The 25510-nt window shown below is 48.2% G+C and overlaps 2 protein-coding genes across 2 annotated transcripts in view; one reads left to right on the top strand and one right to left on the bottom strand.

Moving 5' to 3' along the window:
* The first annotated feature begins 242 nt into the window (after positions 1–242).
* On the top strand, positions 243–9568 carry Trim45 (tripartite motif containing 45). The gene is made up of 6 exons (XM_052179638.1): positions 243–1072; positions 2590–3323; positions 4866–4995; positions 6156–6270; positions 7841–7967; positions 9295–9568. Exons 1-6 carry the CDS (start codon positions 585–587, stop codon positions 9441–9443), a joined length of 1743 nt encoding a protein of 580 aa, XP_052035598.1. The 5' UTR covers positions 243–584; the 3' UTR covers positions 9444–9568.
* A 6800-nt stretch (positions 9569–16368) lies between these two features.
* Ttf2 (transcription termination factor 2) overlaps positions 16369–25510 on the bottom strand; it is a 29483-nt gene continuing 20341 nt past the window's right edge. The window contains exons 17-23 of the mRNA XM_052179637.1: positions 25240–25373; positions 24445–24615; positions 23082–23140; positions 21895–22045; positions 20847–20929; positions 19279–19353; positions 16369–17593 (exon numbers count right to left, since the gene is read on the bottom strand). Of these exons, the coding sequence (XP_052035597.1) occupies positions 17449–17593; positions 19279–19353; positions 20847–20929; positions 21895–22045; positions 23082–23140; positions 24445–24615; positions 25240–25373 (818 nt within the window). The 3' untranslated portion in view covers positions 16369–17448. The remainder of the gene's footprint in view (positions 17594–19278; positions 19354–20846; positions 20930–21894; positions 22046–23081; positions 23141–24444; positions 24616–25239; positions 25374–25510) is intronic.

Here is a 25510-nt window from a genome sequence, read left to right as displayed (position 1 = left end):
ACGTGACTCCGATCGGCGAGGCCCGCCCCTTTCGGACGGTGATTGGATTCTTCGGAGCCTACCTGGGCTGGGATTGGTGTGAGGCGGGGCGACTCTAGGGCCTTCTAGGCAACCCAAAGAGGCGGCAGCACTTGGCTCCGCACTCTGGGAGAGCCCGAGGACCTACTACCTCATCGCCCGGAGGGGAGGGCGCACTTGTGGCGTGGTGGGGGCGGGACCAGTGGGGCAGGGGGTGGGGGGTGACTTCGGAGGACAAGAAATGCTGGGATCTGGGTGGTGGTGGCAGAACTAGCTGGGGACTAGATCTAGAAGCTCTTGCGAGGAGGACGGCTTGGGTGATCCAGGAGGGTGTGGACGTGTCTGGTGTGGGATGCAGTGGAAAGGAAGGGCCAAACCACAAATCCCGAGTAGATCTGTGGATGGTTCCTCAGAGGCGTTCTCTTTCCGGTTGTCCTTTTATTTGGCAACACAAGAGTCCTCATGGTCTGTGTTCAAGTTCTTGGAAATCTGTCTTTGGGTGAATTTAACCTGCATTATAGGACTGCCCAGGGCCTTTTCTGATACTGGGTACATACGTGCGAAACATGTCAGAAAACAGGAAGCCGCTTCTGGGTTTCGTGCACAAACTCCAAGATGCGAGTGCATCTGGGAGCTCAGGCAAGACTCACTGTCCTTCATGTCTGAGACTTTTCAAAGTCCCCAGGCTCTTGCCTTGCTTGCACACGGTGTGCACCTCGTGTCTGGAAAAGCTGGATCCGTTCTCAGTAGTGGACATCCGAGGGGGTGACTCAGACACAAGCTCTGAGGGCTCGATATTCCAGGAACCCAAGCTATGCAGCCTGCAGCCACAGATCGGCATCCTCTGTCCGGTATGTGATGCTCAAGTGGACCTGCCCTTGGGTGGAGTGAAGGCTTTAACGATAGACCACCTGGCCGTGAATGATGTGATGCTGGAGAGTCTGCGTGGGGAAGGCCAGGGCCTGGTGTGTGACCTGTGCAGCGACAGAGAAGTAGAGAAGAGGTGTCAGACCTGCAAAGCCAATCTCTGCCACTTCTGCTGCCAGGCTCATAGGTAAAGAGGGAAAACCCCCATTTATTATGGCTTAAGAGTGGAGTGCAAAGATAGCAAGACACAAATCCCTTTGGTGAGCAGGTCAAAAGGAAACATTACACTATGCAAACAAATCGCAAGCTCTAGAATGGAAGTCTTCGAGTCCGACCTGATACCTGTAGTAATAAATGTACCGGAGGTTTTGGTTTACAGAGCACACTGGGTTTCCTTCTAGCACCAATTGTTGGTCCATTGAAAATGCATGGTGTGCTGGAGAGAAGTTTACTGTGCTAGCATGGACCCTGCACTTGATCTCATCTGATCATTGTAGCTCTTATGAAAGATGGGTGCGACTTCACCCCTATTTAGTAAACGAGATGGACGCTTAGCGGTATTTTGTGTTTCGCCAAAGCCCCACAGCTGGTAAGCATGGAGCTGGACTGAATCCTCACTTCAGACCTCGTTCTTCCTTCTCTGCTCTCTTTACTTATGCACATGTTGGCTCGGTGTAGGTGTCAGTCGGCTGGGCCTTAACTCAGACCTCTGACCTGGAGAGCAGGCTGGTGATTGGGGTGGTTTGCCTTTTATCACAGTCAAGGAATAGCTTGTTAGATGAATTAGTCTTTGTCTTTCCTTTCTCTTCCATCCCACTCTAGTGCATAAGAATACTAAACTAAACAAGGTTTTGGATTAACCTAGAGCAGGTTCTTTTATTTTTGTTGAGTTCTGACATCCCTTAGTTTTCTGGCCTTACCAACAGAACAGTTGTCTTTGCTCCCTATTTTTAGCTTGTGTGATTATCCCTAGGACTGTCTTGTTACCAGCTCAACAGCTGACCTGGTTTCTCTGCATCCACACTTGGACTGGAATAGCCATACACACTTCAGGTTGATGGGCTGTTGCCAGGGAAGTCCAGGAGTAGTCACTGCATTTCCCTAGAGATTTCCCTGAGCCCCTGGACATCTATAGGAACAAGGGATGCAAGAGAACTTTGATTTTAGTACCTATTGATTTCGCTTTCTACTAATGCTGATGACTCTTGGGGAGGGGGAATTCTGGCCTTGCAGTGTAGTCACTGGCCGAAGGAACTGCCTTACCAAAAATGTTAATTACACATGAGATGAGAGTTTGCCAGAGCTGGCTGGCCACTTTCATTGCTATCTAGATCTGTCTGGCATGGGCTATCACTTGCTGTTGGCCTTCCACCCTGCTTTAGGAAGTGGAATGTGACTCTTGCCTAAACTTACCAGATTAACTGGAGTGAAAGTCTCTCAGAATATAGTCTCAGCACTGCATCCTTGACGATGTATCCCATGCCAAATTCAAGTATTTACGTATTGTGTCCTAAATAACAGCACTCAGATAGATATGTGCTTCACCCCGTGGAGAAATAATGAAGCCAAGAGGACCCTGTAGTTTTATATACATTCTGAGGAATGTGACTCAGATCGATTTAACCCCTAGAACCTCTTTGACAAACTGTCTCCCTCTGGAGTTAGTTATTCCCTCACTTCCTGCTCCCAACTGCTTCTTTCCAGGAGACAGAAGAAGACAACGTATCATACCATGGTGGACCTGAAAGACCTGAAAGGCTACAGTCGGGTGGGAAAGCCCATCCTATGTCCTTCACACCCTTCGGAGGAGCTGAGGCTGTTCTGTGAACTCTGCGACCGGCCGGTGTGTCGGGACTGCGTGGTCGGGGAGCACCGAGAGCACCCCTACGACTTTACCAGCAACGTCATCCACAAGCATGGCGATTCTGTGCGGGAGCTGCTTCGGGACACGCAGCCCCACGTGGAGGCCCTGGAAGACGCGCTGGCTCAGATCAAAAACGTGAACAAGGCCCTCCAAGAGCAAGTGGAGGCAGTGGCGGCTGACGTCCAGACGTTCTCTGAGGGCTACATCAAAGCCATCAAGGAACATCGGGACAGGCTGCTCCAGCAGCTGGATGACATCCGGGTCCAGAAGGAAAACGCCCTACAGCTGCAGAAAGCGCAGCTGGAACAGCTGCTGGCAGACATGCGGACCGGAGTGGACTTCACTGAGCACCTGCTGACCAGCGGCTCAGACTTGGAGATCCTCATCACCAAGGGCGTGGTTGTGGAAAGGCTCAGGAAGCTGAATAAGGTTGAATACAGCGCCCGCCCAGGAGTGAACCACAAGATCTGCTTCTCCCCTCAGGAGAAGGCAGGCCAGTGCCAAGGCTATCAAGTGTATGGGGCCATTAACACGCAGGAAGTTGATCCAGCGCAGTGTGTCCTTCAGGGAGAAGGTAGGGAAGCATTTCTCAGTGGTACTGGGACAACAGTGCCAGGGAGCTGGCATTTAAAGCATTGTCTTGCTGTGTTGGGGTATACTGCCATGCGCAGAAGGCTTGCCTAGTTCCCACAAAGCCCGGATCTGATCATTGGCACCACATAAGACTGAGCATGGCCGCATATGCTTTTAATCCGAGTACTCAGCAGGTGGGTCAGAAGTTTGAGGATGCATAGCTAGTCTGACGGCAGGCTGGGCTATATGAGACCATGGTCAAAAAGAAAATAAACGAGGCTTGTTCAGCAAGGCACACTGGTTTTAACGGCAGTGGCTCCCTGCCTTGCCCTTCTCTTTCTCATGGTCTGGGCAGGCTGCAGTTATTAGTACTGGGGGTAGGTTTGAACTTCTTGTACTTCAGAAAAGCAGAAGCTCCCAAGAACCGTCAGGATCGGGCTTTGCTTGGGAGAGATGGGTCCTGGCCGTGCCACAGGAGGTAACAGCACTGACAAGGGGCAAGGCAGAATCTGCCTGCTCAGAGGCACACACCACAGCTCCTGGTGCTTGGCTGCTGTGTGGTGGGTGACAGAGCAGTGAGGAAGACACGGTCACGCCTTCCTTTCTTCCCTACCATTTCGGTTCACACAAACTCTATGTCATCGGTAGTTCAAGGGATTTGGTAGGTTGGCGAGTTTTGTTTGGGTTTGTTTCTGTTTCTTTTTGTTTTTGAGACGGGGTCTCACTATGTAGCTCTGGCTGATCTGGAACTATGTGGAACAGACTGGCCTCAAACTTAGAGAAATCCATTTGCCTCTGAATGCTGGGTTTAAAGGTGTGTATCACCAGGCCCATCTAGACATGGTTTCTTTATACCAGTGTTCTGTTCCTATGGGAAGCATATTACTCAGATGTATTTCACAGATCAATCCTGATTGGGGAGATTTGTGTTTGAGCTCCCTTCACTTTAGGGAGGAATTCCTAACTCTTTGGGAGTCACAGATCATTCTAAGACTGTTCTTTCCCAGAAGTACCCACTAAGTTGGGTGTAGAGTTTCAGGAGTTTCCTAACACTTGCCCTCCCCATTCCCCATGTGCCTCTATACAACCCCTGGTAGTTCACAACCTAGGCCTGAGACACCCAGCTTTGTCCTTATTCTGGCCTACAGGCTGTGGCACCCTGGCATTAGCGTCTTGAGTCGCTGAGGCTCTCACAACAGGGATGTTGCAAGCTGGGCTTCAGTATCTTCCTATTCTACCTTGTATTCTCATACAAGCCTAAACGCTGTCTTTGATTACCTAGATGAATCCTGAGTTTCGTGCAGTTGCCTTGGAGCTGAGTTGAGATCTCTGTGATCCCAGAGCAGCTGCTGCTGAACCTGGGAGGGGCTGGGGGAGGGGAGGGGGAGGGAGGAGGGGGGTACTTATACAGCATGGGAAGGGGAACAGAAAGTTCTGGAGCAGGGTAGTCCTTATAACCAGGAAGCACAAGCTTTCTTTGGTCTGACTGGGGGAGATGGCCTCTCCCGGGAGTGAGTACTTACTGCGTATTTGTCTTTTGCAGATCTCCATAGAGCTCGAGAGAAGCAGACAGCCTCTTTTACCTTGTTCTGTAAGGATGCCTCAGGAGAGAGCATGGGCAGGGGAGGAGATAATGTCCATGTGGAAATCATCCCTAAAGATAAGAAGGACAGGTGTGTGTTCAACGTAACGTGTAGTAGGCAGCGAGGAAACTAGGGCCTTTGAGTTACGGGAGATATAACTGGACTCTTCCATCTTGTGGTTCCGTAGTGCCAGGAGAAAATGATCCTGCACCATTAGCGTGTGCTTCCTTGTGTAGGTTTTATGGCTCGCCTCAGTCCTCTCAGTAGAGTCTCCCTGTCCCCACATTGTCCTTATTCCTAACTCTGAGTAGAGTCTCCCTGTCCCCACAGTGTCCTTATTCCTAACTCTCAGTAGAGTCTCCCTGTCCCCACATTGTCCTTATTCCAAACTCTGAGTAGAGTCTCCCTGTCCCCACAGTGTCCTTATTCCTAACTCTCAGTAGAGTCTCCCTGTCCCCACATTGTCCTTATTCCTAACTCTCAGTAGAGTCTCCCTGTCCCCACATTGTCCTTATTCCAAACTCTCAGTAGAGTCTCCCTGTCCCCACATTGTCCTTATTCCAAACTCTCAGTAGAGTCTCCCTGTCCCCACATTGTCCTTATTCCTAACTCTCAGTAGACTCTCCCTGTCCCCACATTGTCCTTATTCCAAACTCTCAGTAGAGTCTCCCTGTCCCCACATTGTCCTTATTCCTAACTCTCAGTAGACTCTCCCTGTCCCCACATTGTCCTTATTCCTAATTCTCAGTAGAGTCTCCCTGTCCCCACATTGTCCTTATTCCTAACTCTGGAATGGATGGTTTTGTTTGTTGTTGTTTTTAATGAGTAACAGAATCATACCCTTTCTTAAACCCAGCCTGTTTTCCTAATACATTGTTCCAGGATCATGTTTTATATATATATATATATATATATATATATATATATATATATATATATATATATATATATATATATATTATTTATATATATAGATTTATAATTATATATATCTCCCTCTGCAATTGGAATAAGAAGGGACCACAGGGCAGGGAGTCTCGCAGAGACCAGCAGAAAAGAGCACAGGATCATTTTCCCGGTTCTCAGGATGTTGGACTAAAGTAGTTACTGACCTTTAACCTTTGGTCTAAGGGGCATGCATGATTCACATTCGATGTAATGAGTGTAATGCTGCAGTGCCCCAGCCTCAAGTGGGGCAGTGGAGCAGGCTTGTGACAGCGACTGGCCCTCTGAACCCTTTCTGTATTCAGTCCAATCAGAACAGTGGTCCAGGACAACAAGGATGGATCATACCATGTTTCCTACACCCCCAAGGAGCCTGGGGTCTACACTGTGTGGGTGTGCATCAGAGAGCAGCACGTGCAGGTAAGGAAGGCCCCGCCCTTGCTGTCGGCTGGACGCTGTCAGCTGAAATCAGCTGTGCTTTCCTCCCTGTTGTGGACACAGCCCAGACTCTGCAACTTGTGTTCTTACGAGAGTATGCTCATGGCCCTGAGAACGCTGTCTAGTTCACCCACTGGCATTTATATTACATTTTATCCTCCTGGTTAGTTTGTTGGGATTCTTAGTCTGGGGAAGCTGTCTTGACCAAAGGGGAGTCCGTTAACAGACCGGCTCACGCATTTAATGGTTTTCAACCTTTCCCCACTGTGGGCCACAGTTGTCAGGGCTACATGCCTCCTGTCGCGTGACCGGTCATTTATCTGCCTCACCATCAGCCCATAGGATATGCAGTTTTAATCCCAGTGTGTCAGGGATAGGTTGGATGTCCTTGTAGACTTCACTTACATTTTCTTCAAAGCCTACTCAGACAGATCTCACAGTAGCTCTGTAGCCAATCCACCTTGGAATCTGAACCTGTTACTTTATCTTTGGGTGGTTTTCTTTCATTTTGTTGTATGAAGTAGGGGACAGAGTGTTGTTATAATCCAAAGTGCCTACAATCCACTGTGTAGCCAGGCTGGTCTTGAACCCTTGATCCTCTTACCCTGATCTCCTAAGTGCAGGGATTTCAGGATGTGTCAGCCATGCTTCTATCCGGGTTACACATCCAGGAAACTGTGTATTTGCCGGCCCTTTGACACTGTGATAAAACACCTGGGCTATGAACGTGAAAGAAAGGTTTGTATTGGCTTATCATTTTAAGGCTCAGTTTCTGGGTCTTCCCTTCAAAAGAGGGAGCCTTTAACACTGGGAAGTCCTCCACTTTGGCTTTTCTCAGAAGATGTGGTTCTTATATAAGGACAGGAAAATTACAATACTTAATAAACATGTGTATATAACATAGGAGAGAAATTAAAATACAGAAGTTATCCTTGAGGAAAAAGTAGTTACTAACTTGAGACTCATGAGCCACACAGATGAAGGCCTTCTGTCTTCCATGTATCTTTACAGTCTATCACCGAGAGAGAGGCTGGGTGAGTGGATTTGTGTCCAGGAGTAGAGGGAAAGGTGCTATCTGTGTGTGAAGAGACGTGTGTGGCTGAGAAGCTATAGAAAGCGCCACACGTGTCTTGTGGTTGTGGAAGCCTGGTGGCTACCCCTGAGCTCCTCAGGAATTGCGACTGAGGCGTCTAGAGACTGCAGTCAGGCACACAGAAGGCTGAGTCACTGTGGGTGCCACTCCCACGTCATGCAAAGCTGGCAGGAAGTGGAGTCATGAAGAGAGCCAGTTCACTGAAGATGGGGCTGACCTGGGCACTGTCTTCCGTGTCCAGCAGCTCGGTAGCTACACACAGTCAGTAACCTGGTGAAATGTGGTGACTCTGGCACTTCGCAGGAGGGCTGCACCGGGATTTGTCCCCATCCAGCAGATAGACTCCTGTCCAGAGGCCTGGTCCGCCCTGTGACTTAGAGCCTGCTTGTACACTGATGGCTCAGCACACCCCGTTGATGTCCGAGGTGCTAGTCTTTGCTCTTGGCCTGAACCCTGCAGGGCTCGCCGTTCAATGTGACCGTGAGGAGGAAGCATCGGCCACATCCAGGTGTGTTTCACTGCTGTACCTTCTGTTCCAGCGGAGGCCAGAAAACCGCACGCTGTGCCTGTGGAGGTACCATGCCAGGTAAGATGGCCAGCGTCCTCAAGCCTGCTCGCCCAAGCAGCAGCAAGCAAGGGTCCTTCCCTTCCCTTCCTCACAGCTCCTAGGTCAGGGTGTTTGGGCTGAGGCTTTTCTTACAGAATTCAAGCCTCTTGAAGGAGTTTGTGACTCCATAGGAAGACCAATAATATCAATCAACCAGACTCCCCAGAGCTCCCAGGGACTAAACCATCAACCAAAGTGTACACAGAGGGACCCATGGTTCCAGCTGCATATGTAGCAGAGGATGGCCTTATTGGGTATCAATGGGAGGAGAGGCCCTTGGTCCTACGAAGGCTCAATGTCCCAGTGTAGGAGAATGCCAGGATGGGGAGGTGGGAGTGGGTGGGTGGGTAGGTGAATACCCTCATAGAAGCAGGGGGAGGAAGAATGGGATAACATTTGAAATGTAAATAAAGAAAATGTCAAAAAATAATATTAAAGAATTCTAGGCTCTCATGTAAAGGCAGGACCCAGATTGTCTACACAGCAAGTCTCTTGTTCTGAACTGAAATGATAGGCTTCAAGGTTCTAAGTTCTTTCTTGATACAGTTTACCAGTCCATGGGCCTTTTGACCAGAATCTGAGATTCTTAGATTCAGTCTGTACCTGTTCTAGCAGTTTGAGCACTGTGAAATATAGATCCATCCAAAAATCATGAGGAAATTCAAATGGGGAGGTTCAGGAGAGTAGATGATTGAGTAACGTCTGACTCTTTAGACCTCTGGGCAAGAGATCCTTTGTTGTTGGTATAAGTGTTGTATCATAGGTTGGGGGGGGGGCGATCCAATTGTGTGAGCACTGGCTGCTGTTCCAGAAGACCCAAGTTCAATTCCCACCACCCAGGGGGCTCACAACTGTTTATTACTCCAGTTAAAGTGATTTGATGCCTTCTTTCTGATCCAGCACCCACATGGTATATAGACATAAAGGAAGGCAAAACACATTTTTTTTTTATCATGTCTTTAATGGTGGCCCACAAAATAAGCTTTTGTAACCCTCCATGTGACCAATCCAGGATCTGTCCTTTTCCATTATTCTACCCTTTCATTTTCATGACACTCACTGCACATAGTTAAGATGCAAACCAGTATTTAGCAGTTGAAGTGCAAACTAGTTCATCTCCAGGTTGCATTTTGGACAGCTCCGAGAGCCTGGCCTGGCCCAGCCTGGCTACCGGATGGTTCTCATGACAGTGGGCGGAACTCGGCAGTCCTTTGGGGAGATCTGAGAGCTTCAGGCTGAATGTTGCCAGGCTTAGCTTTGTAGAGCTGGATTCCACTTTCTGTTGTCTCCCCTTTGTATTATGCAGGTGGGTACCTTGGCTGTGGCCATGGACACAAAGGCCACCCGGGCCGTCCACACTGGTCTTGCTGTGGGAAGTTCACTGAGAAGTCCGAGTGCTCGTACACGAGTGGGCAGAGCGCCCCGAGGAGTCTGCTTAGGACTGTGGCACTCTGATGCTTCCTGGGGACAAGTCGGGCCAGGTAAACCTGAAGCTAGCAAGACTTCAGATATGCAGAGAACCCAGAGCTGGAGTAGTTCCAAAGAGACTGACAGAATTAAAGATAGAGTGCTTTCTCTAACGTGAGACTTCAGGTGCTTTGTGTGCGTGAGCGTCTCACCTGTACCTCGGCGGAGTGCAGGCCTCCCCTGCATCGCTCTTCAGGGCAGGCTAATGATCTCCTCCACAGGAGGCGCTCTCCTGTTTTATACAGCTGTCGAGGTGTCTGTGGCATGGAACATGAGCTCACGGGACAGGGAGGACTGTATGCCTTCCTCTCCATTATACTACACCCTCTCGAGTTTATCCCTGAGCTGGAGCTTGAGGACTTCTCCTGGAGGATGAAAACCTGTTGTCCCATTCATTTTTCTGTTACTGTACTTTCAGTGATGGTTACAGTGTTTTGCTGTTTAGGTGAGCGTCTGGGTGATGCTCGTGTGTAGGGCACACAGTAGACAGCTAATAGGAGGAACGGTGGCGAGAGCTCAGCCAACTGCTGCAGGTCTTAACCCCAGAGGATGGGATGGCGAGTCCTCCATCCACACAGCTCTGACATCATCGAGGGTTTTTGCACTGACTGCAGAGCACCCCCTAGTGGCTGCAGGATTCCCTCAGCCCAGCCAAGGTCCTCCCTGTAGAGATTGTGTGTTCTGGGATTCCTGGTTTCTTTTATAGCAGTAAATTCGGAATATATTAAACCAAATTACTGACATTTGCATTCTAAGATCTCATAGGGAGTGGTGACTCATTGGAGTGGTGACTTGGGTAAAGCAAAGGACGCGAAGCACTCAGATGACGGCTGTCGGGTCACCACAGGTTACATTTTCTTCTTTTAGCCTCAGACATTAAGATACTTTCTCCTTTTCTGCAAACCTTCCCCTTGAGCCCCTTTCGGTAAGCAAAATCTGATGTTCCCAGAAGACAGCCCTGCCCATCACACCTCCTGCTGGTTATTTGCTCCTCACTCAGCCTGTCCCCCACCCCCACCCCCACCCCCACCAGAGAGTCTGAACCAGGTGCTTCCTGAGCTTGCCCTTGCTGCCTTGAGATCACTGGTCTCAGCCAGGGTGGGTTTGCCCCACCCCACCTCCCTGAGGCATGCTTTGTAGAACCTTGGGGATGTGGGGTCTAGCAGTATTGCGTAGGTCGGTTTATTAAACTGCAGGATAGCTTTCTGCAGCAAATGGAGCATGTTCTGCCTCCCTGCAATGCCTCTTCATGTCTGATTAGGCGTCAATCCCGCGTTCTGTTCAGCGAGTCCCTCCCAGGCTCCTTTGAGTGGCCTTGCACTGTGCTGTTCTCCGTATGCTCCACAGAGTGAGAGCAGTCCTTCCATTTTTCGCCCCTGTTCCCTCCCAAGACCTCCTTCTGACTTAAATACTACACATGGTGACTCCCAAGTCCCCTCCAGGCCCACTCTCTAGACGACTATGAGGTCCAGTGGCTTACATCACATCTCCCCTGTGTGTACAGTAAGCACCGCAGTCAAATTCAAATGACTTCCAGTGTCCAGTTCTCACGTGCTCCTGTCTGCCACCACCGAACAGCTTCTCCTGGAGTCCTCTCCACACTTTAAAAGAAAAGCGTAAGTCTGTCCTTAGGTGGGGCAGCCCTGGAAACTCTTTGAGTGTCACACACCATATCCAAACCACTGGTAACTCCTGTCAGCCTTATTTTCACAACACATCCTGCTGTCTGCATCCACTGCTACTATCCTGGTCTGAAAAGCCAAGACTTAGCACCAGAAAGCTTTGTCTGTCTTCTAACCAGCCTGCTTCCTCAGGTCATTCTGCTCAGCCCCCCCAGTGACCTCCCATCTTACTCAGAACAGTCAGCTCACATGCTTCACAGCACCACATAGGAGCAGCCGGTGCGGCCAATCCATGTCCTCCTCTTCCTCCCCAGCTCCGCCCTCTGCCGCTGGCCCTCATGCTCGGCAGCCTCATCCCGGAGCCTTTAGAGTAGCAGACCTTCCATCTGACAGTCCTCCTCAAAGACGCAGACCCCGGTTTCAAGTTTCTGCTCTAGTGTCAACTACCGTCCTATTAGTGAGGTCTCTAGCCATCCTGAATAAAATGGAAGTCTCCCTCCCAGGAGAAGGCACCCCTGCCTGGCTTTATCACCAGTTGCCACACACTGTCTTAAGTCTGCTGGACTGGACTTAGAGTTCTGTGAGGGCAGGGAGCTGACCTTTAGTAACTGTATTATCCCCAAGCAGGTCAGGTTTTGGCTCATAGTAGAGACAAATAGTATGTTGAATGAATAGAAATTAAAGTTGGTAGAATTTTGTTTGGCTTTACTTAGTATGTTTTCATGACTTCCATTTTCCCAAACCCAAGTATTTCTCATTTAAACAAATACCACTTGGGAAAATGTCTTCTACCGAATTTGTTGGATAAATTGTAAGCACCCAAGGGATCAGCCTTGAATTTTCCAATTACCTCAGACATCTAGGGAGTCTTCTGCCATGAAGGCTCTGGGATTACATCATCTTTCCCTGGTGTCTCTGAGTCAGTGCAGCAGAACTCGTGAGTCTCCCTTAGAGAGGTTGCAACAACTGGACGGCTTTCTGTAGATGAAGCTCCATCTCTAGAGGAAACTTTTGATTTCAGCGGGACATTCAGGCTCTAGTGGGGCATCCTGGTTCTAGCTAATACTAGATCGTAAGCACATCCCTTGGCTGGTAACAACTCTGTTAATACTTAAAGTCCCTGTGGGTGGTGGTGGGGTGCCTGGGCTCTTCCTTCGTTTGTACAATAATGGGGTCTTAGCCCAATTTAGCCCAGATGCTCTGGCAGCTGGAAAAACTCTATAGAAAAGTCAGAGTGATCTGAAAACCCCTAAACTCTACAGCAAGGAGAAAAGAAATGGGGGTTTTAGGGAGGATACAAATGTGTTCTGTGTGCACACTGAAGGTCCAGGTTTATGATGTAAGCGATGCGGTTGGTATTACAGCTGAGAAAAAAAGCTACAAATTAGAGCCTCTGGGGTATAAACACTTGGCTGTCTGACCAGCCCACCCATCTCCTCCCGCTCTGCAATCACTGCTCACCATTACTCCAGAGGATGCGCGCCTGTGCCAGGTGTGGCTGGATGAAGATAAAGCGGTTAGGAGCAGAGCAGAGGAAGAGGCAGGGTTGTGTCAGTTCCTACATACTGAGAAGGCATTCCCTCATCACTTCCCCCAAGCTCCCACTGGTCAGTTTCTGTGATGAACCTTCAACTCCACAGGCCCTCTGCCACAGCCGTCGCCAGCCAGTGACAGAGTGACAGGACAGCTCTTGCCAGCCAGTGACGGAGTGACAGGACAGCTAGTCTTGTGCTTGACTCTGCTTCCCCTTAGAACTGGAGGACCCAGCAGAGCCTTGCACACAGTAGGTGCTTGATGTACACTTCAGTTAATACGCAGGTACCGAGCAACAAAAATTCTCCTCATCCTTTCCTTTCTCAGACTTAGCTATGGAAGCTGGGTAGACAGCACTGAAGAGGTGAGCACAGTCCATGGCTGGTGCCTGTTCCCTCCCCAGAGGCTGCTTCCGCTTCATCTCCATCCTGTAGTACGGAGTACCTAATTAGCCCTAATTTCATGTTTCCTGATGAAAACATTCTAATATAGATTATATCCAAGAATTCCTAGTTTCTATTATTTCTTTTTATGCTTGCACATACACTTTTTCTTCCTATATTTTTCAAGGGCTGTGTGCTGGTTAGATGGTCTTCAAGGGCTGTGTGCTGGTTAGATGGTCAACTTAACAGGAACTGGGCTCATCTGGGAAAATGCCTCATTCAGATTGGCCTGTGGGGCATTTTCTTGATTAATGATTTATACGGGCAGTGCCACCTGGGCTGGTGTCCTGGGTTGTATAAGAAAGCAGGCTCAGCAGCCATGGAGATCAAGACAAGAAGCAAGCAGCACTTCTCCATGGCGTCTGATTCAGTTCTTATCCTGACCTCCCCCAGTGACAGAGTATGACCTGGGAGCTTTAAACCGAAATAAACCCTTTCTCTCCAAGTTGGTTTTGTCCATGTTTTATCTGAAAACCAGAAACCTCACTAAGACAAGCTATATGATAGCAGTATAGCATCCCACTCCATAAACTCAACTCTTAAGAACTAAATAACCAAGACTTCAGAGAACAGGCCACATGGTACTGGTGGTCCCACAATTGTCCTCTTGGTGTGAGACAATCTGGCTTCACCTGGGAGTCCTGCAGAGAGCTGTGCCACTAAGCAAGAGATGCCTTTGAGGAAATAACACTGTGTACACGGGGCCACAATAAAGCGTAAGAGGAAGATCAGGGTGGAACGTGCCTGTAATCCCAGCACTCAGGAAACAGACGCAGCCTGGGCTGCAGGGTGTGTAGCGAGACCCTGAATTAAAACACCAACAAGAAACCCCTAAGCCACGTGATTAACAAAGGAAGGGGTCACGTCCCATGAAGGCATCGCTCTACCCACTACTGTTCCCAATGGCATGTCAAGGAGTCCTGGATGGAGTTGAAAGGGCCTAGAACGCCACCTGGCCGTGGGGTGTTGGACACTCTTATCTGATCCACATTCAAGAGAAAAGTCAAGTCACCCCCATGGAGGAAGCCCCTTGTAAACCTGGTGTTTGACAACGGTTCAGCCTGGCTCTGCCTCCAGCACAGTCCCACAGCACTGTCACTAGTACCTACATGGCATTTTAGGATTTAGAACGGTTTATTACCTCAGATTCTTCATGGCCAACTCACATGAAGTAGGCAGGGACTGTGAAAAGAAACCTGCAGTGGAGGTTGCTGTGAGGGCTTAGTGGCATCGGCAGGACTCAGCACAGCACCTCAACCGGGTCACTACATTGTGAGGTGCCACCCACTGACCTGGGGCACAAACTCATCATTTACAAAGAAATTGATTAGTGAGCCATGCACGGTGGCAAATGCCTTCAATCCTAGCACTCAGATGGTTGAGGCAGTAGGATCACTACAAGTTCAAGATCAGCCTGGGCTAAAGAGAGCCTATCTTGAAATACATGACACAATAACAACGTGACTCCTATAAACTAAAATGAACATAAAGACTGGGGTATAGCTCAGTGTGATAGTGCCTGTCTAGTATGCATGAAGCCTGGACCAAAATATGTAGATACATCATACATACATACATAACGGGGCTGGGGAAGTATCCCAGGAGGAGTGCTTGGCAGCATGCCAACCTCCTTGATTCGACCCCCTAGAACCATAGAACAATGAATAAACCCAAACCTGAGGTGGATACCAGAAGGCCACACATACACAGCATTGATTCATGTACTTTGACTTGGGACTGAGATTTTAGAACACACTTGGTAAAGTCCATCCCATGAGGTAGTTCTACATGCTTTATGCCAACAGCCATCACTAGCACCTCACTTTGCGAGGACCACTTCCCCCCTCAGAACCAATGAGGCTTTGCTAGCTCACCATCAGAACAGGAAAATGGAAGGGAAGTCTTTAAGATAGCAGGAGGGGTCTACGTACAGGCCCTGAATGTAGGTTAGACTCTTCTCCAAATAAAGACTGAAATTTGAAAGTTAGGACTCTGTCAAACAGTGCATGGAGTGGACATTCACAGCATTCGTCTCACAGACGGCCATCACTGACCTCCCAGGTAAAATAAGTTAAACCATATATATTAGTTAAGTTCTCAGCACAGTATGTACTATATATTAATTCATACACCATACAGATGAAAGGCTGTGAGGCCCAAGGACCTGTGACTAACCTATGGCAGCCAGTTAATGGCCGAGCCAGACTTGGGCATGCGCTAAGAGCCATTCCTTCTCAACCGTCTCTATTGTTCCTTTGATCTCATAACTTGAAAAGGGTGACTTACTGCATTCATTTCATTTTATCAGAAATCTTACTGTAGCTGTTAAGTTCTGAAAACAAAATCTACCTTACAACTAAGGAGACCAATACATGAATTTTAGGTGGACTAGAATTAGAACTTGGAGCCCTAGAGTTGAGACTTCTGACCTGCACATATCATCTTCACCTTTGTCAGCCTTGGGGTCCCACTTCTGCAAGGAGCCTTTCCTGAACCGAGTGGTGAACATAGGCCTCGTGCCTTTGGCCAACTCAAAGGGGGAAGAGTTCTTTTCAGGAAGGTGTTTTGGTTTCCTTGCAGAAGTTAGCAGTGTCATGGAAACTACTGTAATTGGTTTCCTAATGAGTAAGTCTCACATTGTACACCAGGCAGCACACTGACAAACCAAATCCACATGACTTAAAGGGTGATCTCCACCATAGTTTAGATGCGGTGGGGGAAGGAGATACACCCAAGACCAACTCTGACAAAGTGATTGATGGTCCAGACTAGGTTTAGAATCCCTGTTCTTTCTGCCTCCTGTCCATCTTTCTGGAGACAGTGGGGGACCACTGAAACAATGACTCCCACATAAGATCAAGTCAGCCAAGCCCAGGCTTGGATGGGAGAGGGCCTTATAGATTCCAAGTGCATATCGGAAGAGCTCCTGGCAACCAATGGCTGCTGGGGGAGGGTCATTTTCTTGAGGGATGTGACCTCTGATAGGCTGCCAGTGTTCTAGTGCATGGCCCTGTGTATGTCTGATGTGAAATTCTCAAACATTTTTTAAAAGAAAGACGAGAATCCCTGACTTGGTGGTATGTACCCTGCCTACCCACAACATCTTCTCTTCAGTCTGTAGCTCCAGCACCTTCAGAAACAGCAAGAAAAGAAACCAGGAAGAAAAGCCCAGGGAAGCTATCCTGCTTCCATACAGCACTTCTCTCCATGCTCCACCAGCTGGAACTCAGTAATGTGGACCCTACCCGTAGCAGGTGCTCTCTGGTGCTCAGAGGAAAAGAGATGGTGTTTGGTGAACACACAGCATCACCTCTGTGCACTGTGAAGGCTTTATTAAATCTATACCAATGATAACAAAATGTGGTACAATGGCAGGAACTGAACGACACCACAGCATTAAATGTCAATGAAAACTAAAGTAGATATAAACATTATACTGCAAATACTGTATGACAGAAATACTGTGATAGTTAATGACACAGCGATAAAACTCAGTGACACAGTCACACTGATGCTGATACACTCCTAAATGAAACCATGATGCACAGGCCAAATGACAGATGCTAGATGAAACCATGATTAATACTCAACATCCGTTTGTATGTGAAATATCTTGACCCTAAACTTCCCTGGATTCAGCCAGCCACACAGGCATGGTTATAGGATCTACCCTCTTCTCAGCTCACAAAGAGGCTTACAAGGAGCAGCCTGCCAGCAGGGACACAGGACAGAGCCTACGTAGACAAGGTAAGAAGACCAGGTCTGCCAGCAACCCCAAACATGGCCACACAGGGCTTTGTGGCTGTTTGACAGACAGGGTCTTACCATGTAATTAAGGCTGCCAAAGAACTCACTGAAACCCAGGCTAACCTTAGACCTTTACACCAAACCATTTATACAGTTCTTCCAGACTTATCTTCCCAGACCATCTAACACCAAAGCTTTCATTGGTTTTACTTTCTTTTCTAAGACATGGTCTCATTCTGTAGCCCAGGCTGGCCTGAAATTTATTCTGTAGCATAACCTGGCCTCTACCTCAAAATCTCCACTTAGCCTCTCAGGTGTTGGGAAGTATGGACTACATGGCTGGCTTCCAAAGCATTTTGTGGTTTGTTTTGAAAGTCTATTAACAGGCCAAAGTGGAACTCTCCATCTTCTGGCTGGATTACAGGTATGCACCAACATGCCAGGCTTAATTTTGAAATAACCAACTGGTTTCTATGGTGTACATTACACAGCTGAGTGGTAAACATGATTGACTAGCTGGTTAACATAGTAACCCAACCTCAATTCCTGGCATAGGAACAAGCCTCACTTTGAGTAAGATGAAATCTAAGACTCCGGGATCATGGAAAGAGCATCTCCCCAGACCCTGGTACACACCAGCAGAGGAAGTTAGATGCCAAAGAGGACCTTGAGGTCAGCCAGTGTGAGCTTGGTGACAGGGCCTCCAGATCCTGAAAGGACCTGTTTTGCCAAATCTTTCTTTTTTTCTTGGAGCTGTAAGATCTTCTCTTCCACTGTCCCCTCACAGACAAACCTAAGAGCAAACGATAACAAACATCAGAGCCTGAGAGGTTCACCAAAGCGAGCCTTCGACCTGACCTTCCCGCCACTTCAGTTAAAGAAGACTGAAGTGGGATAGTGGGATAGCAGAGTAGAGAATCCACACAACTTCCACGGAATACGTCCGTTTAAAGTGATGCATTCATAGTTTCTGAAGTGAGGGTAATTGCAGAAGGTATTTCTATTTAAAACAAATTCAGAGACCCAGCCTTTACCCACACTCTTATCTTGACAAGGTCAGAAGGCCTTCTGACAGTGTCTGTATTTTAAGTGGAGTGTCTAACTTTTTAGCTAATCCATAGCAGAGCCAGGCTTTTCAAACTGAAGAAGTCACCCTGCTATCACTCAAGTATTGACCAAGTCAGTCTATCTATCTATCTATCTATCTATCTATCTATCTATCTATCTATCTATCTATCTATCTATCTATACTATGTCCTATGAGAAGTAACTGAACAAGAGTGTGTCCAGAGTCCAAAAGGCAGTCTGTGTAGGGCAGTCAAGGAAGGCTCCATCAAAGTTAACTCTCAATGTGAGGCCTGTAGGATGACCAGAGCTCGCTAGAGAGGATGGAGTAGGCACACATCCCAGGGAATGAGCACATGTACGGACTGTGGCTGAACTTCGGAATGCGGTGTGTTTAATTAAAGACCCTGCTGTCCAGTCAAGTCTACTGGTGGCAAAAGTCCAGGAGCTGTGAGCCAGCTCCTTAGTGTTTGTACCGACATGCCAAGACACCGAGACTGAGAGCAAATCTACAGGAAGTGAGCTGTTGAGGAAGGTGTGACATGTTCCAGCAGACTGATGGGTTAGGAAGCACCTTCTGCTGGCAGTGCAGAGGACAAGAATCAGCGGTGCGGGAAAGGGGGCTGGCGGTAGGGATAGAAGGAAAGCAGTTACAAGTGTAGAAAAACAGCTAAAGGCTGTGGCATGGGAAGAGGGCAAGGAAGGAGTCTAGTTCCTGCCTGTGTGCTAGATAAGCGGGTGCTACTCCCCCAGATGACACACATGCACACACTGAGGCAGGGGACACAAAGATTTCAGACTGGCTTTTTTATCCTGGAGGGTGTAATTACACTTGGCACATTCAGGTGCTTAGTAAGTGTTTGTTTTGGTATCTGAGCACACAAACTGATAAGGATGGATGAGCACTTGCACATTTAGGCTTAGATGTTTAGCCTGGATCTGGATAACCAGGCTGAAGTTTAGGAGACAGTGGAATTAAAAATAGAGATTTGGGATTTATAAGCAGAAAAGAGAGCTAAAGATGGGAAAACCAAATTATCGCCAAACTTGATTACTTCCAACACACACACACAAAACTAGGATTCAGGAACTTTGTGGCAACTTTTCTTTATGACTGCTGAGATTTTGCCATACTAAAAGTTAAAAACCACAAGGGGAAATGGCGGGCAGGCATGGAGGACGTTTCTACATGGTGAGCTGTGTCTTATCACCACACACACTTGCTCTCTGGCCATGGCCAGCAAGGTTACATCAGACAAGTTTCATTCCTTCCTGACTAGAGTTCCTCAGGCATGCCTGCAAACACCGTTAGTGCTGTCATCACCACGCCCTTTATAGTGGATAACGATACTCCCTCCCCAGGAAAGGCTTGCACAGGGAGATGCTGAGAAGGGGCCTGGTGCCTTGGTTTACCTGTGTATGACAACATCCTTCTCCTGTCCCACTCGGTAAATCCGGTCACAAGCTTGGTCTTCAAGTGAGGGATTCCTGTTTGAGGAGAGATGTAACTCAGAAACACCAACATCCTACACAGGGCTAACAAACCATGGCCTACCGCCAGATCCAACGACAGTCCATTTTTGTATGCCTCTTTAGCTGAAAGTAGTCATTACATTCTCAAAGGGGCTTAAGAAAACAACACAAAACAAAGGATATGCAACAGAACCTAATGCCCTGCAAAGCCTGAGATGTTCACTGAAGTGTCAGCTCCATCTCGGAGGCACTGACTGTAGAGATTACCTAACTACAACCAGTGGCTATATATTACCTATATCACCAGGCTTGGAACATACTTGGAAACCTAAGAACTGATTAAGAGTCTCAAATATTTCTTTCAACTTTAGTATTCAATGAAGTCAATTAAAGAGGTATAATTTGTTCTCTTTCTTATAAAGTCTCATTATCAACTCTAAGTTAACCTCATCTTACCTTTAGAATCGGGGTAATATTTTTCCATCTCAAGACTGGTGTAATTCCTCGCATGTTTGTCTCACTTCTGTATATTTAAGAATCCTAACTAAACCCACACACATTCTCCACAAAGTTAGCAAGCTGGCCTTTGCACCATTTGAGGCTGCATGGAGAATTAGAGACATCATTCTGAACACTGTGCCTGGTACAAATTATCTTGGTGCAGGCCTGACATCCCAGCTATCTACAACACTGCAGCAGGAGGATGAAAACACCAGACTTGCCTGCACAACTAGTGAAACCCTATTTCGAAGTAAAAGGTAAGAAGGAAAGGTGGGCAAGGTGTGCAAGGCCCTGGGCTTAGCCCCAGAACTGCAGAGCAAGTAAAGCCAAGCCAGCCAGCCACAGCAGCCCCGGGCAGCATAGGCAGGGCACCAGAGCCGCCCGGAGACTCCACCTGTCCAGACCGAGGCACTGACTGGCAGCACACGCATCGTAACACCAAAGGCTGGGTATAGCAAGCACTACTAGAAAGCCCCTCTTCCTCCTTCTGGAGGAAGGCTTCGGATCGAAGGCTGGACTTCCCTGATTCCTCCAGAGACATGGAACTGAGCAATGTAGCTTAGTCATGAGAAAAAAAACAGAACAAAACTATATTCCTTGCTTTTCTGTTTGCTCATTTTGTTTTGCTTTTTGAGGCAGGATTTCTCTGTGTAGCCCTGGCTGTCTTGGAACTCACTCTGTAGACCAGGCTGGCCTCAAACTCTAGAAATCCACCTATTTCTGCTTCCCAAGTAATGGAATTAAAGATAATCACCACCACCATCTGGCTGCTCCTAGTTTTTAAAGAGAAACAATGTTAAATACTTTTTTAAGTTAATGAACAATGAAATCATGAAGAAGTCATGAAATGGTCTCTCAGCAGTCCTGGACCATCAGCCAGCCTTACACACCACTTAGAACTTAGATGGGGCCACACAGAATGTCTCTATGACTAAAAGGAGCTGTGAGACTGCTGCCCTCTGACCACTGCACTCCCTGATGCTGGGACAGGAACATCCTGAAGTTACCAGTGCATGTCCAGAAGGAAAAGGTGGTTTCCTCCAGTCAGGTTGAGTCCAACACCGCCAGCCAAGAGAGAGATCAGCATGACCTTCAAAAGGAAACACGCTATTAAATTTCCACACACCAGGTCTGACAGTGCAGCTGCCACAGTCTGGGTCTTCAGAGCCCCAAAAGCCAAGCAGCAAAGACTTGGCCCTGTCATGGCCTAGATCAAAGGCGGTGAAACCGTTATGGGATCAGTACCCTGATGTCAGTCACTGGGAACTTCCACTTCCTTTGGCCCTTGACCCTGTCTTCTTTACTTCTCTGCCGAGACGCGCAGGTGTTTCCCTCCACACACTCCTGCCCTGATACCGGCCCACAACAGAAGCCCCAAAGCAGGACTACTGAGACCTCCAAAAACACAAGCCCAAAGCAGCCCTTTCTCTTTGGGGGGGGAGAGGGGAAGGGAGTGGGGTATTTGTAGAAACAGAGAGAGCTAGCCAGCATCTTTCCAGCTCTAGTTCAAAGTGGTCAAAACACACAAGAAACACATTCCTTTCAAATTTGCCCACAGTGTAATGTTTTGAATCATTAACTTGCCATTTTTCATATCTCACCTTTGAAAATATTCCATCTCACATGAAGGTCACCAGCCAAAGTATGTGAACACTGTAATTCAGATCCTTGGGTGGTCAACTTGGCATTAAATTATAACTGATCATGAGACCATGCCCACAGCGACATTATCCTTCCTTCCACTTAGCTAGTACTTCCTAAGTCCTTCCTAACTACTCATCTCCTATCAACGCAAGCCACGTACCCTGAAAGGCCTCCTGCTCTGCAAGCTTCCCCACCCCAGCCTGCTGTGCCGACTCCAGTTTGTTCCCACAGTTACTCTCTTTAGATCATTTGTGCATGTTGGCACGGATCTGCAATAAGTGTGGAACAAATCACAGACCTCTGGAGGGATCGAGGCTGAATACTTTGTAAGTTAAGCTGCCTACTCTGCTGCTGTCTAGCTAAGAACAGTCTGTCCCTCAGCTGCGCAGGCCTGCTGTGCCCAGGTCGTACCTGAGGTCCCTGGGAATGGTTAAATGCCTCCACCAAGTCCATTCTCTGTTTGGGGTTGACAGAGCCATCGATGGTGGCGTACGTCAGTCGGTTCTTCTTCAGGTGCAGTGCTACAACCTGCAGCATGCTGGTCCACTGAGAGACGATGACACTAGAGAGGAGAGAAAACAAACCGGAAAGGACTAAGCAGCCTCCCCTGCAGGCTGTAACCCACTGCCCTCAAGATCAGTTACTAAATCCACACAAGAAGAATGCCTAGTACCTGAAGGGCAATGCCATGCTGTGCTTCGGATAGTGCCCCCCAAGGGGCTATGAGTACGGGTGTGCTGGGGTGGCAGTGTGGGGGAGTGGTGAATGGTTATGAGGTAGAGCCTGGGGGAGGCAGTCCTCCAAGGAGACTGAAGAACTCGCCTCTCCTTCCCTGCTTCCCACCCTGACATGTGACTACTTGTTTGGACACGTACCGCTGCGAATGCCATCTACCCTCAGCCTAAGCCAGTGGGAGCATCCAGTCATACCCGGAGCATCTGAGCCACGGGCTAAAAGACTTTTTAAGAACCTCCTGTGAGGCCTTTCCCAGTAGCGGTGTGAAGCTAATCATCCAGGCACATGACTTACGGTCATGGTGGACCTTTATAATCCATCTGTTTCTAAGCCTCACTCTCATTTGGTGCTACTCAGAAAAAAAAAAAAGGACTGACTAGGGTAAGTAATGATGTCTGCTGTCTTTTCTTTAGGCTCCTAGTATCTATCCAAAAACCTGTGGTCCTGCAGAAAGGGACAGTAGCTACTCGTCCTGTGACCATCAGAACAGCTGCTAGGCTGTTCATCCAACGCACGTCTTAACCAGAGTTTCAACAATTTTATAAGGAACTATTTCATGTCAACAAACGCCTCCGTGTAACACGGTCATGTATTACACTGTACATGTGATGCACAGCGAAGGACAGCACAGGCCTGACTCTAAGCCCCGCCCACTCGGCCCCGCCCCCTCTCACTCATCCGTTCTGTTTCAGATACCACTTTATCCAGACCCTCGGGGCTGGGGAAAGCCAGGGACCTCATTCAGTGCATATCACAGTATATTATTTAGAAGTTACCATACATGAGTGTGTTCTGCAGGGCGTGGCCTAAGCTAAGACTTAGATCCTCAGCCTCCCTTGCAGAAGCAGTGAGCTGTCACTCACCTCTTTTGGGACCCCGGGCCTTTTCCGATTGCCTCCAGTTCGGCCAGCAGAGAAGACACCTGGGAAAGGCCACATAACACTGCAGTTTGAGCCATCTGCTGTCTCTCTTCTGGGTCAGCCTCTATGCTGCTGGCCTGGCTTGCCTACGTACCCTCCTGCGGCTGGAAAGCTGCTTCTTAAATGTAAGCAGGCTGCCCCCCTCCTCTCCATGACATCCTACTGAAGAGAAAGCCTACGCGTCTAAAAATGACTTTTTTTTAAAAATTTTGCTTTAGACGTTTCTTCTAACCTTTAATTAAAATATAACTGCCTCACACCCCATTGCCCTGCCTCCCTTCAGCCTCCCCCACGCACCCTCCACTCCCTCCCTCCTACACTGATGGCCTCTATTTATTACTGTTATACGTACATAAATATATAAGCATAACTTACTCAGTCCCTTTAGAATGATCTGTGTATATGATTCTAGGGCTAACCACTCTGAAAGGGATGAACAATTAGGGGCCTCATTCCTAGGAGAGACTATTCCGTCTCTAAGCAGCAGTCTTTGGCTGCCTGGAGTTCTGTGCTCAGGCTAGGACCCCAGGAGACTCTCTCTTCCACCTCAGCATGTCTCTTTGCCATCATTGTTCCGGTCTCATTTAGCCATACTGCTGGGGTATGACGGGTGTTACTTTTGAAAGCCTCCCCAACTTAGTGTGGGCTACATTCCAGTGTCATGGTTCTGAGTGCACTACACAATCACTGCTTAGTCACCGTCCTTTGCTTTCAGGACGTCAGATCCTCTGAGGACGTCAGACCCTCTGAGGAGATGAACACATGCATGTCTGGTTCCCTCCTGCCCTTCAAGGGGCAAGGTTCTAGCCTGACATTCGCAGAAGAAAGCGGAAGAGCTTTGCTGGCTTTAAGCTGTTCCCTGCGTACACGAAGCCTAAGATGGTTTGATTCTACTCACAGCCTTGTGTTAAGAAGCCATGTGAACATTACCTGAGTATTAGGCAAGGTCACAGCAGCTAACTCTAATAATGCTAGAGTACATAATCTGCTTGCATCCAGGGCTCTGATTTCCAGTTATTATGGTAAACAGCCAGGCTCAAGTTCTAAAATGTTAACCAGGAGCCAGCAAGGTGCCTCAGCAGGCAACTGTGTTTGCTGAGTGCCTGACAATTGGAATTCAAACCCTGTGAAGAGAAGGAAGGCGTTGGGGTTCTCCTGACAAGTGAGGCTTTAAGACTAAAGGAGGATCTAAAATCTGATCTTCTAACTCTCCTCTCTCACAAGCTCTTCCTCCCACGTGCACAATGTCCAACATGAGGAGAAAGGTAATGTCATCTGTCGTCAAGCACAGAAGTGACCAAAGTACCTTGGTGCTCCTTCGAGTGTCATCAAAAAGCTCCACCTTGAAGCACGTGCCATTAAGGCTAACGGTGGGTGACGGCTCTGAGACATCGACTTTGGACAAGGTCAGAGCACTGAGCTGTTCTTCCAAGGACAGGACAAGGTCTTCGCTCTCCAGTTCTGTGGGGTCCAGAGCCTTGGAAGAAAGAGAGGAGATGGGCACAGGACAGTGGAGGTGGCAGGCCTTCTTACCAGCTGATTTCCAACAGTTGAGAGAGACTTCGCTCTGGCACTACAGAAAAGGCCCTGTGGAAGCACAGCTTGGAATTCCTCATCAGATAAACTACATGATGCAAGTTAAAAACCTGCCGACGGATTACGTGATTATTCTGTTTTAGAGTTCACTCAGCTGACAGTCAGTACAGAGCTAAGCTTCTGAAATGAGTAGACAATAAATTAGAATTCCAGATACACCTTCGCCTAGTGAAAAAGCAACCTTCCATTTTTTACTTGAGTTTTCATATGCCCCAATACTGAACACTGGTAACTCCATAAGATTTAAGACATTCTGAGACACCAAAGCACTCATAAATGGTTTCCTTAACAAAATGTCACTTCCTGGTCTAAAACAAATGATAAAAAAAGTGTGTCTTGTCATGGAAATCATGAGCATTAATAAACATTAACATGAAGAAGTACACTTCTCCTCCATCCCACAAGAGTCCTGCAGACCAGCCTTTCCCCTGATGTAGGGACCTCTGTCCCGGCTACGGCAGGTCCTGGCTAGGGTAGACTGTAGAGGTGACAGGGCCTCTCTCACCGACTTCAGCAGAGAAAGATGGCAGCAGCACTGGCGAAGCCGGAGAAGCTGTGACAGGACGTGGACGGTGCTGGGTCTCTGGGAGTCTACCACAGAGCAGGGCTGGGGCACATTGGACCCGAACTCCTGAGCCACTGCCAGGAGAGAAGACACGCCCCAGGAAACAGGACAAGATTTAAAAAAGGACATCTGGGGAAGAACTGGGAACTGAGTCAAGCTATTTAACTTTTTTCGACCTGACACTCAATAATTTAGCTATTACATACTTAAG

The sequence above is a fragment of the Apodemus sylvaticus genome, chromosome 4 (genome assembly GCF_947179515.1).
Source record: "Apodemus sylvaticus chromosome 4, mApoSyl1.1, whole genome shotgun sequence".
Lineage (NCBI taxonomy): Eukaryota > Metazoa > Chordata > Mammalia > Rodentia > Muridae > Apodemus > Apodemus sylvaticus.
Note: the sequence above shows the minus strand (reverse complement) of the source record. Positions and strands in the feature narration are given on the sequence as shown.